We start from the raw sequence: 14,573 nt of genomic DNA, 5'->3' as shown, positions 1-14,573 counted from the left end.
TATATATATATATAGAGAGAGAGAGAGAGAGAGAGATCTTATTTTTATTCCATCCAGGCAGTCCACTAGTGCAACTCAGTCACTGATGTTAACTGCTTTTTTGGTAAAGCTACAGCATTGAATCTGCCAATGGTTATCTCTCTTCAGTATTTCCCACTTACTAAGGCTAAAAGACAGAAAATGCCATCTGGGAATCTGCTAGATGGAAGCACTGAGCAGATATGGTATTTTTACAGCTTTTATCATAAGAGAGAATTTCTTTCTCCACAGTAACTACAGTGAAGTTACCGTTAGAATTTAAAATATCCCACATTTAATGAACCTAAAGTTTGTTTATTCTTAATCACTGCTTGGCGCTGATGCTGTTATTAATATATATTACACTAAAAATAATTTTTCATAATTATCATAGTTTAGACACACACATTCATGTTTACAGGAAAGGAAAAAATTGTAACATTCATGTCTTTCGCAAATGTCATTTGGCTCCAATCAAAATTAACGACCAGACAGTTTCAAAGCATTTAGAAATTTCAAGAAGCGAAAGTAAACAATTCTTCATAATAACACAGAAAACAAAGTGGCCAGGCTTAATTAAAAAAAATAAATAAATAAAATATATAATTATTAAAGAGTAAAGAAGAAAAAACTTACTTAAACGAAATAATATTAGGATGATTTAATTTCCGTAGATTTTTAATGTCTGTTTCTTTAACATCTCTGACTTTTTTAACAGCAACTTCTTCTGAATTGAGTTTGCCCAAAAACACAGCCCCTTGGGCTCCACTGCCAAGCCATTGAAGATCAGTGATATTCTCAAATGGAGTTTCCCAGTCATCTAAAACAAACAATTCAAATTACATGACATGTGTTTTCGATATTGATTAATTTTTAACTTTCAATTTATTTTTGTTCTGTATTATTAATTTATTTCAAGAGAAATGAGAATTTTATTAGTAAAATATGGCTTGAAAATAATAAACTTTGAAGTTTATTTTTCTTCTAGTGTCAAAGAGGGACCAAACAGAAGTATTATAGAATAAAATCTATTAAATGCACAGTAGCGTTACAGAAGAAAGAGGAGCATTAACTTGTGAGTAGACACTCAAGAATATTCATCGGTAGGATCATATCAATCATGTCTCCTTCAACTGCAGAAAAAGACACAATCACTGAAAAAAAATAAAAAGCAAATGTTGCACTTCATCTTCCTAAATGCTAGCAGTATGCAGCTAGAAAGCTTGCAAAGGAACATCGTTTTCATAGCTTTGGAAATGACCAAGAAAGCAAAGGTCTGTCCCTTCAGAACAAGACTAGCCTAAAGCTACAAGTAGCAATATTACCCCATTGTCTGACATGATGAGGAAGGAGATGGAGACTAATAAGAAATTCTTTTAATCTTTTACTTGTTTCAGTCATTTGAATGTGGCCATGCTGGAGCACCACCTTCAGTTGAACGAATCGACCCCAGGACTTATTCTTTGCATGCCTAGTACTTATTCTATTGGCTTTCTTCTGCCGAACCGCTAAGTTACGGGGACGTAAACACACCAGCATTGATTGTCAAGTGATGTTGTGGGGGACAAACACAGACACACAAACATATATACACACATACATTTATATGACATTATCCATTGTGTGGAGTTTTTGTTTGTTTAGTGAATATATACTTTTACTAAACTCTAGAAACATTTTGTATTTTGTTCAAGTATATGAAACCTATAGTTAATTAAAAACAAAGAGCTAACATCTGAACTTACAGTATAAAAGGATATATCTGAATGCATTTGTTTTCCTGAGTATGGAATGCTGTTATATTAGTTATCAGTACTAAAATGATCCCCCTTTTAATTGAAAAATAAAGCATCTGACTTGAGTTTTAGATGAATCTAATTATTTTAGATTGAATTAACATCCTTTTCTATAATTCCTTTTTGTTTATAAATGACTGAAAATGGACTTCCATAATTTAATTTACGTTACAACTTAATTAAACTCTAATGACTTACAAATCAAATTAAAGTTTCTTAAGAAGATTTTTAGACTAAAATTATTTCCTTTAGTTCTTGATATTATGAAATGGTTCAATAAACAGTTAAAAATAATTTGTTAAATCAAATTTTATGAAGAAATGTTTTAATAAGTACTGTAAAAAGATGTTATGGGAATATTAATATTGCCTTTTGTTTATTTATTTGAACAGTGGTTTGCATCACATGATAAAGGAAAGATTATCATAACTTTTGCATCAGATACAGAAATTTATACATGTGTATGTATGGGCACAAACAAGGTTGTTTGGTCTCAACTGTGAGGCCACACTTCTCAACCGTGTGGTTTCAGGTTCATTCCCATTGCATAGCACCTTATGCAATGTCTCCTATTATCTCCTGGACCAACCTATGCCTTACGAGGGTATTTGACAAAAGGAAACTGGAAAAAGCCCATATGCACACACACACACATATAGGTATATGTGTATGTGTGTATGTCACTTGGCTGGCAAAAATGAACAGAACCTGTAATTCAAAAGGACCGGCCTTGTCACGTTCTGTGTCACACTGAATCTCCCTGAGAACTATGTTAAGGATATGCATGTCCATGGAGTGCTCAGCCATTTGCATGTTAATTCCACAAGCAGGCTAATTGGTTGATTGTATCAACTGGAATGCTCATAATCATAATCAACAGAGAGCCAGGCCACATGTATAAAACAAAGTTTGAAAACTACACAACATATTTAGATCCCATCTGAATTTGTTCTACATCCACTCTTAACTCATCTCATTATTATTCAACTTCTCGGCCTTTAAACTAAAACTTATCTTAATCTTATTTTATTTATTTTTTTTGTTTTGTTTTTCATTGCAGTTTAGAATAGTTTTGGATGGAGAAAGCAGAAAGAACTCAAAACTTTTGTAAAATATAATTGAAATAAAGAAAAAAAGAAAAAATGAAATGTTGTCTACCTTGCTGTTTAAATTCAGCAGCGGCTGCCTTCCCGATAATTGTCCACACAGGACGCAGACACCCAAGCAACCCTTCGAAGAAGCTGCGTTGGTTACCATCTCGGTAGCCCACATCAACTCCATTAGTAGTGTCATGTGTAGGTGTTACAGGTGCTGACTTTGGTGAAGCTGTGGGTGTACTGCTGGAGGAGGACTTGTCGGTAAGGCTGAGGTGCTCCAGCTGTAGCATGCTGTAAGAGGAAAGATTACATTTACAAAACATTGAATTTCAAATGGTTAGCTATGTATAAATTTCAGTCTAAAGGGAATATATTTACCATCTAAAATGACATGTAAGCTAAATAAAATGTATTATATACAGGGGTGGACAAAAGTAGCCATGCAGTTATAAAAGTTATAATTACTAATAAATTATTTTATTATAGAAAGAATTAGCTAAAAACAACATAAAATCATAGAATTCTTATTCCAAAAAAGAAATAGAGAAATGAAGAGAACATTCCACTTATATTATGTAACTGTATACCTGTTTTTGTCCACCCCTGTATTATATATTCTTTGTATTAATTTCATATAATACATTTTAAAAATAAATATTAAAAATATCATTTGAGAAAAATCAGTAATGTTATGTGAAAGGTGTATCATAAGGACAAATTGTAAACCAGTAATAAGTATGAGTAGAAGAAAAAGAGATCAGGTTAGTTCAATGAAACACAAGGGTTAAACCACAGAAGTTACTGATTCGTGAATGATAATTTTATTACTAGCATTGTATTCCCAAATATGGTATCTTTGAATTCACTTTTGCTATCAAATACATTCTGTCTGTCAAATACATTCTGTTCATTATCTTCAAGCTTCCCTAATTGCAGCTGGCACTTGTAGGATAAAAACATAATCTCTTTTCTGTCACAACATGAAAGAATTTGTGAGAGTTGTCAACATATCTCAGTCAACCTGAAATGTAACTCTGAAGACAACAATAAAGAAAGGAAGGCCAGGGAAGCAGATGACTTTCAGCTGCAGAAAGTCTAAAACTGGAGGCTTTATGATTTATTACTTCCTTAAAACCAAACAATAAAGAAAGCTGGTAGTCCACGATAGCTAGTTATCATGTTCTGACCACCTATAAGGGCAATAAAATCATTATTGATAACACATAGAGTGGATAGTGTAAATAGCAAGGATCTAACAGGATTATTCTGATGGTAGACAAATTTGAGTTGTAAACAAAAAGTTTTTTCATTAATCATTGTTGATGTTTTTGAAGTGAATGAAAAATGTTGAAGAAACATTGTCTTTTTTGAGCACATAGAGCAAAAGAAACATAGAAACACAACTATCTTCACACAAAAAGGAAAAAAAATATATATGTAAAAAAGGAACACCTTTGCATTCATCAGAAGTGTGATGTAAATCAGTAATGAGACAAAGGTTGTAAAAGCAAGATGAAAAAGAAAGGACCATAATGTAATAGTGAAAGATCGAGGCCAAGTGGTTAGGGTGTTGCACTCCTGATCACGAAATCAAGGTTTCCATTTCCAGACTAGATGGTGCATTGTATTTGAGCAAAACACTTCTATTTCATGCTGTTCCAATCCACTCAGCTGTGAATGATTAACCTTGCAATAGATAGGGATCTTGTTGAAAGAAAATGTTGTAATCTTGGAGTCCTAAGACTTGAGACAGTAATGCTCAGGCCTGGGAATGATGATGATGATGATGATGATGATGATGATGATGATGATGATGATGATGATGATGATGATGATAATGATGATGACGATGGCGACGACAACAATGTAATAGATCTGTGATCCAAATTTAACAAAGAGATTGAGTAAGAGCATCTTAAGAAAAGTATTATATGTATAAGGATATTTTCTTTTTATCCCAGAGTAAGCCAATTGTAATTATTTGGACATTATGCTATCGGTAGATATAGAATGGAATTAATAATAGTTTTTGAACTCGTGGTACATTGAGGAAGATGAAGAATCAATAGCATAAACAGTGAATAACTGCATTGATCCTGATTATCTGTTTATTGGTCTGTCTGAATCTTTGTGCTTTTATCTCTTATTTGTTTGCATATTAACTGGGAAAAAGACATGATAATGATATACAAAATTCAGAAAAATAAATAATTTTACTTTTAAAAATTGGACAATTAATGTCAGAGATAAATTGCAGAAAATAACATTAAGCTGCTAAAAATACAATACTCGCCACATCATATTAAATTGTATAACATAATTATTACTGTCAAGATGAAAAAAAAAGACATTTAAAATTGTTGTGGTTTTATAATTGTCATGTTGCAATAAAACTAAATATACCTGCTAAAAATATAGTGTTCTAGTTTTTACTAATTTTGGCAAAAGGCCAGCAGTTTTGAGAGGAGGGGGAACACGATTACATCCCCACGGCAGTGCTCAATTGGTATTTATTTCATGAAAATGAAAAGGATGAAAAACAAAATCGTCCTTAGCAACATTTAGACATAAAGAACTGGAAGAAACACTATTGAGTATTGTGTCTGGTGCAGTAATGATTCTACCAGCTTTTGCCAGTGTATACCATGTTCTAAGAACAAAAATTTCAATAAATAAGCGAGAAATAGTGTTAGTTACAATATCAGATTCCAAGAGAAACTCCTTTCCTTTTCTGTAGTATTAAAGCTTACAGCTTCCAGCAATTAAAATTTGTCACTATACTATTAATTAACAAAATATTTTAGTGAAATATGAAATTAGTGGGAGATTACATTGACCTCAGTGTTTAAATATAGGCACAAGGTCTGAAACTGGGAGTTGATTACATCAACCCCAGTGTTAAACAGGTATTTATTTTACTGACCCTGAAATGATGAAAGGCAAAGTGGGGCTTGGCAGAATTTGAACTCAGAATGTAAGGATGGACAAAATACCTCTAAGCATTCTGTCTGGTATACTAACAATTATCCAGCTTGCTGCCTTGGAAATCACTTTAATAATCTACTATAATGAATGAGAAAGGAAGGGGTGATAGAAGGAAGGGGTGATGGCAAACTGGTGGGATGGTGAACATTCAACACTGAAATGAAAAATCAAACAGCGTTTCAACTCTGTGTGAGTGTATGTGTGTATGTAGAAGGGAAGTATGTGAATGTATGTGAGCATTGACAAGTGTATTAATTTGATTCACCATCCATATTTATATGTAAAATATTAGAATTAGCTGTCATTTTTGACGGCACAGGGCCAGCTAGTGATTTGATAATCTAAGCTCAAGGCCAATAATTTTAAAAGGAGTGGGTTTAATTGATACAATAAAATCCCACTACATGGCTGGTACCCTATTTCATCAGCTCTGAGAGGATGAAAGCAAAACTGACCTCAGCAGGATTTGAAGTCAGAATGTAAAGAACCAGAAGAAATACCACAAGGCATGTTCTCCAATGCTCTAAAAATTTCTGCCAGCTTGCCATCATATTTGCAACAACAATAAAGATGATACAATATCGATTACACTACACTATATTTCACTCAGTATAATCTTCAGACATAATATTCCCCTAAGAATATATACATTCTTGGATAAGAATTTTTACTTGTAAACTTTTATTTGTCATATGGGGTTTTAACATTGTTACCAATAATGCCACAAACCTAATTGAAGCACAATGTGCACAATGTAAACAGAAACACAAAGGATAAAGTTATGAGACCAATCAATAAGATTAAACTATTTTCCACATCTGTAAAAGCACAGGGCCTGTCTGAAATAACAAATATCAAATACACACACACACACACACACACACACACAAACACACACATGCACGTGTGCGTGCACATATATGTATGTATATACATACATGCATACACGTACACATATATTTCATATTCAGAAAGGAATGTTCATAGAGCTGTTTACAAATTAATTGAGAGTAATAGAATTCTGCAATGTTTACAGTATTTTTTAAAATATTATTTGGCATTTTTTCTTCTCCTTTCCCTACATTTATATATAAGGCATTTATCCAAATCTAACTGAGCATTTTCTAGTTGCTGCCCAGCTTTTCATACTGAAACTTGTACTTTTTTCAGTATTGATTAGATAAACAACATAAATCAATAATATTCACAAAGGCTGGCATAGTTTTTTTTTTTATTCCAAAATAAAATTATGATAGCAATAATCTATTGATAGATCTGAGAAACATATTCAAACCTGGGAGTAGACTGTATTCATTGCATGGGTGTTGAGAAATAAATCATGCAAGATTAGTATTGTTTGTACTTGCATTTAGTTTTTAAATGTCTCATTAAAAATTTAACATTTTACATTGGTTTTAAATTATATTAAAACAGAATAAGATAAATAATTATTAATTATATACAATAGTTTGGATAGCAAAATAAGATTATGAAGATGAGGATAATAATAATTGTTTCAAATTTTGGCACAAAACCAACAACATTAGAAGTGGGAATTGGTTGATTATGTTGACACCAGTATTAAACTGGTACTTTATTTTATTGACCCCCAAAAGGATGAAATGCAAAGTTGGCCTCAACAAGATTTGAGGTTAGACTACAAAAACTGAAATAAATAGCATAAAGCATTTTGTTTGATACACTGATGGGTCTGCCCACTCACCGCGTTCAACGATAATAATAAATAATTCCTTCTACTATAAGCACAAGGCCTAGAATTTGAGAGGTGGGAGCTAGTCAATTATATCAACCCTAGTATTCAACTGGTACTTATTCTATCAAGCCCATTAGCAGGAGTTTAGAATGCACAGAACTGAAATAAATACCACTTAGCATTTTGTCTGATGCACTAATGGTTCTGCCAGCTCATCACTTTTGATGATGATGATAATAAGGATGATTTGGAACAAAGACACAAAGCCAAAGAACTTTTGATTGACTCAGCACATGACTTGTACTTATTTGCTTGACCCCAGCAAAACCGACTTTAGCAGAATTTGAACTCAGAATATAATACTCAGAATATAATACTCTTTTTTACTCTAGGCACAAGGCTCGAAATTTTGGGGGAGTGGGGCCAGTCAATTAGATCGACTCCAGTATGCAACTGGTACTTAATTTATCGACCCCAAAAAAGATGAAAGGCAAAGTTGACCTCGGCGTAATTTGAACTCAGAACATTAAGACAGACGAGATACCACTAAGCATTTCGCGCGGCATGCTAACGTTTCTGCCAGCTTTCCATTTTAGGGAAACCATCAAATACTATTGCTGAAACAATTCTAACACTCACCATGCTTTCTGTCATTAACTACCCTTAACCCTCTCAGACCTGGGCCACTGTATCTAATTTTACTTTCCACCTGGGCCCCTGAGCAAAAAGAATAAATAGTTGCATATACAGCTCAAGTGTAACGATTGCAGGCAAACTAACAAACAGGATTAGCTCCATCTTCTTTTTCTCTGTGTGTTGTTAATTACCACTTTACTGGGAATCTAGCAGAGATGATGTTTAGCCTATTCCCATTATAGCAGGGTTATAGTGTGACAGGGTTAATAAAATTGATTTCTAACATAAGCACAAGACAACAAATTTTGAAGAAAAGTACAATTGATTATATGGAACCAGTACTTGACTGTTGCCTCACTGATATTAATGCCAGCTTGCAATTTTTGTAGTGTTGATTAGAAGATATCAGTTGTATCATCAATAACTACCCAGAAATGTCTGCAAGATATTGCCTTCCTTTGTGGCATGACATTGTTGCTAAGATGGTCTACAATGCTATATAAATGTAGAATTGCTCTGATGGCCATAACAAAAACACAGCAGGGACAGAAAGTATCTACACTTTAAAAATAAAGAATACTACTGAAACACTCAGATAAAAACAGCAACCCGGTGTAAGCACAAGTCAGATATAATTGCATGGGATATGGAGAAAAAGTCATGCACCATTGTAGAGATCAGTTGCCCAGGGGATGTGAATGCTTCTTCAGAAACTGGAGAAAAGGAGAACATCTATGGAGAACTGATGAGAAAACTGCAGCTCTTATATCAAGGCAGCAAGCAGGCATAATTGTTAGCACACTGGGCGAAATGCTTGGCAGTATTTTGTCTGGTGTTACGTTCTGAGTTCAAATTCCACTGAGGCCGACTTTGCCTTTCATCCTTTTGGGGTCGATTAAATAAGTACCAATTACGCACTGGGGTTGATGTAATCGACTTAGTCCCTTTGTCTGTCCTTGTTTGTCCCCTCTATGTTTAGCCCCCTGTGGGCATTAAAGAAATACTTATATCAAGGCTATAGATCTTCATTTGTTCCTATTATTATAAGTTCACTGGGCTATATGCAAGAGAGAGAAAGAGAGAGAGAGAGAGAGAGAGAGAGAGGCGAGTGAAAGACAGAAATAGATAGAAATGTACATATACACTCACACATGTGTGACTGCACACACGTGCACAAACACAAGTACATTTGACCTTATAGGAAAAAGTACTCAATACAAAAGTAAAGTGAAATCATATTAGGGAAATTTTTCGTCCCTTTTTTTTCTCTTTATTCATGAAAAAACAAAATATTGTTTACATACACAGAATTCTTCTTGCTTCACCATGACACTGGAGAAATTATAAAAGTTAAAAACTCATTTTAATGTTATTAATTAAACATGGTAATTTGTCCACCCATTTTACGATCAGAACAGACTGACCCACCCCCATTCACCCATATAAAAACACTGTATTAGATTACATGCATATTATGAATACATGCTTTGAGACTTATCCAACTTATGCCAATACTGCAAAATGGATATGTGATGATGATGATGATATAGTGTAACTAAGGAAGGTGATGAGCTGGCAGAATCATTAACACTATGAGCTAAATGCTTAGCGGTATTTTGCCCGTCGCTATGCTCTGAGTTCAAATTCCGCTGAGGTCAACTTTGTGTTTCAGCCTTCTGGGGGTCTATAAATTAAGTACCAGTGAAACACTGGGGGCAATGTGATTGACCATCTCCTTCCCATTAAATTTCAGGCCTTGTGCCTTTAGTAGAAAGGATATAGTATACTTAATGCTACATCATCCAACATGTCTTTTTCCGTGGTCTGAAGGTAATTTAGTTGCTATTTCTCAAGAGAAGGATCCCTTGTTGACCAACCATTAGTTATCATTTTGTTCTTATTTTGACAGGTATGACACTAAGATCTCAATAACTTGCATTTATAATCCAGTTTTGGTGAAAAAGTATTTCCATTCCCCCCTATATGATTTATATATTGTTATGAAAATTATAAACATCACAACTTTTCGCTTTCCTTTCCTAAAACCACATTGAAAGCCTGTTAAAACACAATTACTATTATTATACTAATTCAAAAGATTTTAATCTTAGGTTAATAAAAAAAAAAAAAGCTTTTCTCTTTTTTTTTTACTGTTTTTGCTTACCCCCATTAAAACACTTTTTCACTTTTCTTACCTGCTCTTCTGCTAAGTGGGGAGGGAAATATTCGCTACTTCACCTAAAGCACTGTAAAACACTAGTGACACTATATAACTCGTGACTCTAGTCCACTTACGTGATGCTTGTGTGTGCCAACTGAGTGAGCTTCAGTACTATTATATATTTCTTTCTCTCTAACTATATATAGTATATTTGATTAGAGAGCTGATATTTTCCAAATCATTATAGATTATAAAGCAAAGAATATGAAAAGATAGCAAAGGACTTTAAATGGTACATTCACTCTTCCTATATATTTTCTCTCTCTCAACCTCACTCACTCACTCTCTTGTTTATCTGCTTGTAAGTTGAGAACTAGTTTGCATCAATAAATAAAGTTTGAGGCAATTGATTTCTGAAGCGAAATTGGTGAGCTGAAAGATATATTGATTTGTAAGTTCTGCTGCTACTACAAATAACTAGATTGTTTCCTAAAACAACCACTATCACAGGGGAAAGATCTATTAAACAGATATTATAGGTTGAAATCATATTATGATCATAACATAAAATTATCAAAAATCCAGATATTGTTAAAAAAAAATCAAACCAAAATTTTCAGAAAATAACAAGATTGATTTAAATAGTTATCTACATTGTCATGTAACAGATATATACTCTCTCTCTCTCTCTCTCCCACACACATATAAACACTAACCTTATTTTTTGGATAAACAAACATGAAGTCTTATTTTTATATTCAGTTGTTGTTTAGTCTGAGGCCAATCCTTATCTAGTAGACAAGATTGGCTTTGATCATGATGAAGGGTACTCTAGCCATGACTGTCATCATATTAGGGGTATGGGGTATCTTGGACTACATTATACAATGTATCCTTCCTTGTTTAATGGAGGTGGCAATTTAGAAGAGTCATTATAGCATTTGACAGAATACTTTGCAGTATTTGTTCCAATCCTCTGTGCTCTGAGTTCAAATCCTGTCAAGGTCAACTTTGTCTACCATTCCTTTGGGGACGATGAATAAAAGTAGCAATCCAAGCTGGTGAAGTGGCAAGACTGTAAAAACACAGGATAAGATATCTTGTGGATTTTATTTCCAGCTCTTTGCATTTTGAGTTCAAATCCTACTGTAGTCAACCTCGATAACAGACTGAACCTAGCACTCTGGGGCTTTTGGGAAAGTTCTACATGAGCCATATTCCCAAAGACATTCAAGCCATAACCATCATCTTTCTCAACTACATATAATTCTATAATTGTTTTCAAATCTTTAGTTATCCTATGTGTTTACATGACTATTAATGTAATTTTAATTTATCAAAATGTTTTGTTCATTAAGTACCATTCAGTTTTCATGCAGAGTGGGGGAAACTTGAGTATTTTTCTCAAAGTCTTTACTTTCAAATTATCACTCCACTCAGTGTTAATTCACTTATAAACTTATATATCTTTCAACTCATTTTTGTCTTTTAGTACAGTAAAAATTATGCTTTATGCTTTACTGAAATGGTTAATAAGACTAAAATGTGTCTGGAGTTGTCACCATGTTACCTAGATCAAACTCAATTACTCACATTAGATTTTTAAAAATTAATTTTAATTAAAATTTCAGGGATGTCTCTCTTGTATTTTTTGATATGATTGACAAGAGCTGTGAGCTGGCAGAATCGTTAGCACACCGGGCGAAATGCTTAGCGGTATTTCATCTGCCACTACGTTCTGAGTTCAAATTCCGCTGAGGTTGACTTTGCCTTTCATCCTTTCGGGGTCGATTAAATAAGTACCAGTTATGCACTGGGGGGCGATGTAATCGACTTAATCCCTTTGTCTGTCCTTGCTTGTCCCCTCTATGTTTAGCACCTTGTGGGCAATAAAGAAATAGACTGACCAATAAGCTAATGATTCATTCCCCTTACCACAGGTGTTCATTTTAATTAATAAATATTTCTCTAATTCTTATACTCCATGTGTCAACACTGACCTATTGGCCTATGTAAGTCGGTGTTTTTATAAACTTTTGTTGCACGTATATGTGTACAAATTTATTTTGTATAAAAGGTATTTGTGTATGTGAGCATATACATGTTTGCAAACATGAGTACGTATGTGTTTGCTTTTAACTGTGTGTATGTGTGTGTCTGTGTGCCTGCAAATAGCATATGATTATGTATAGTGGCTATATTCATTACTCCTGTTGTCATATTTCTATACTCATATTTATAGATAGTCTAATCTTAGATTAAATATTTTCTGTGTCGTAATACACATCCTCCTTAGTACATGAATACATTATTCACTTCCTCCTTGTTAAACTGTCACTAAGCCATAACTAACAAGAGATCCTCTTTGTGGTCACTAACCCTGCTAAAGATAGCATGCAATCATCCTCAAATGACTCGCTACCACCTTTAAAAATAGCAGGCAAATTTTTTTTTTTTAATCCAGACTATCACAATTAGGAAGTTGTTTATTCAAATATAAGCAAATATATCTTGGGACAGAAGATTTCATGTGATTTTCATTTCAAACATTCTTGAGAATTTAAGCAGAATATACTACATATATGAACTATAATAATATATATATATATATAGGCTGCCAATCCACAATTCTTTTAAGTAGCAGTACTACAAGTAGTAGTAGTAGTAGTTAGCAAGATCATTGAAAATTCCATGTCTTGTAAGTGTTCTTATTTCTGTCTGGCAATATAAATTTATAGATCATTGTTTCAATATGTTGAAGATTTGGATTATGTCTCCGATTTCATTCTCTAGTTAAGGTTGACAGGAAGTACAACACACAAACTTGTCTCATTGTGTTAAAGATTTTGATTATATCTTCAATTCCATTCCATGTTTAAGCTTGTTTAAAGCGTAACGCTCAAACTTATTTCAATATTGAAGATTTCCCTCCCACACCTTGTAATCCATCATTGTTGCCTACTTCTTCTTTTCAATCTTCCCTACCTCTTGCACATCTCCCTATACACTTTTTGTAAATCCCTCACCCGTCCACACTCCTAGCTTCCCTGTTACCACTCACTTCTATTCATCTTGTACCTCGAGGGGCCACCGGGACATTTCATCACTACCACCAATTCATTTTCATTCTCTCTCCTAAATGTGAGTAGTCATGTAACTCCTCCACAAGAACCTGCTCTTCCCCCATCTATTTCTCAAATCTTAACTTCCCAACCCCATCTCTTAGCATAAATCTGCCACCCTTCCTTAGGTTTCATAGTCATGCAAGCTGCATGGTGACCTCATTAATGCCAGTGGCATGAGAAAAGCATCCAGTACAATCTATAAAGTGGTTGGCATTAGGAAGGGCATCAAAGCAGACACTGGAGCAGGATGCAGTCCTTGGGCCTATCAGATCCTGTTAAACCGTCCAACCCACGTCAGCAAAGAACATGGACATTAAATGATGATGATGATGATGATGATGATGATGAATTCATTCTATAGTGAAGGTTCTTAAAAGTGTAACACTGAAACACATCTCATGGCAAACAGACTATTATTATGAATATTATTCCTGAGCATGCCGGACAAAATGCTTAGCAGCCTTTCATGTGCCTTTATGCCCTGAGTTCAAATTTCACTGAGGTCAACTCTGCCTTTCATCTTTACAAGGTCAATAAAATAAATACCGGTCAAGTACTGGAGGTCTATATTACTGATTTCTCCCCTCCCCTCAAAAACTGATGGCCTTACACCAAAATTTGAAGCCATTATTATAAATACTATTAATAATACATCTAATGCCCCAAATTTTGGGGACTCTTTATTAGAAAAGATATTTTTCAGATTCATTAAGTGAAGTTTTTTCTTGCTTGAAAGAAAGTAGAAATGTTTGAATTGAACCAACAGCTTCTTGTGAAAGTGAAAATGTCTAAGTGGTTAGAGTCTGACAATTCTTGGGTTTAGACATGACATTCTCTGCAGGTATTGCATATATTTCTTTTATATTTGCGCTGTACACTTCACTCGACTATCTTCAGTCAGGAAAATCTAGTTGTGATAGATTAGCATCTTAATCAAGATCAAACATATGATAAGCACTAGTTCTTAAGAACTATCCCACACAACTTGAGACAGCTTTTCGGTATATATATATATATATATATATATATATATATATATAT

General features: G+C 33.9%; 1 protein-coding gene across 5 annotated transcripts in view; it reads right to left on the bottom strand.

The window, feature by feature from the left end:
• LOC106873316 (mitogen-activated protein kinase kinase kinase 13) overlaps positions 1–14,573 on the bottom strand; it is a 197,623-nt gene that overhangs the window by 45,934 nt on the left and 137,116 nt on the right. For all 5 annotated transcript variants that reach the window (XM_052970022.1, XM_052970020.1, XM_052970024.1 and 2 more), the window contains 2 exons: positions 2,973–3,202; positions 655–838 (listed from right to left, as the gene is read on the bottom strand). In XM_052970022.1, coding sequence (XP_052825982.1) covers positions 655–838; positions 2,973–3,202 — 414 coding nt within the window. The remainder of the gene's footprint in view (positions 1–654; positions 839–2,972; positions 3,203–14,573) is intronic.

This window comes from Octopus bimaculoides, chromosome 8 (genome assembly GCF_001194135.2).
Source record: "Octopus bimaculoides isolate UCB-OBI-ISO-001 chromosome 8, ASM119413v2, whole genome shotgun sequence".
Classification (NCBI taxonomy): Eukaryota; Metazoa; Mollusca; class Cephalopoda; order Octopoda; family Octopodidae; genus Octopus; species Octopus bimaculoides.
The sequence above is the reverse complement of the archived record's forward strand: the minus strand, read 5'-3'. Positions and strand labels throughout refer to the sequence as shown.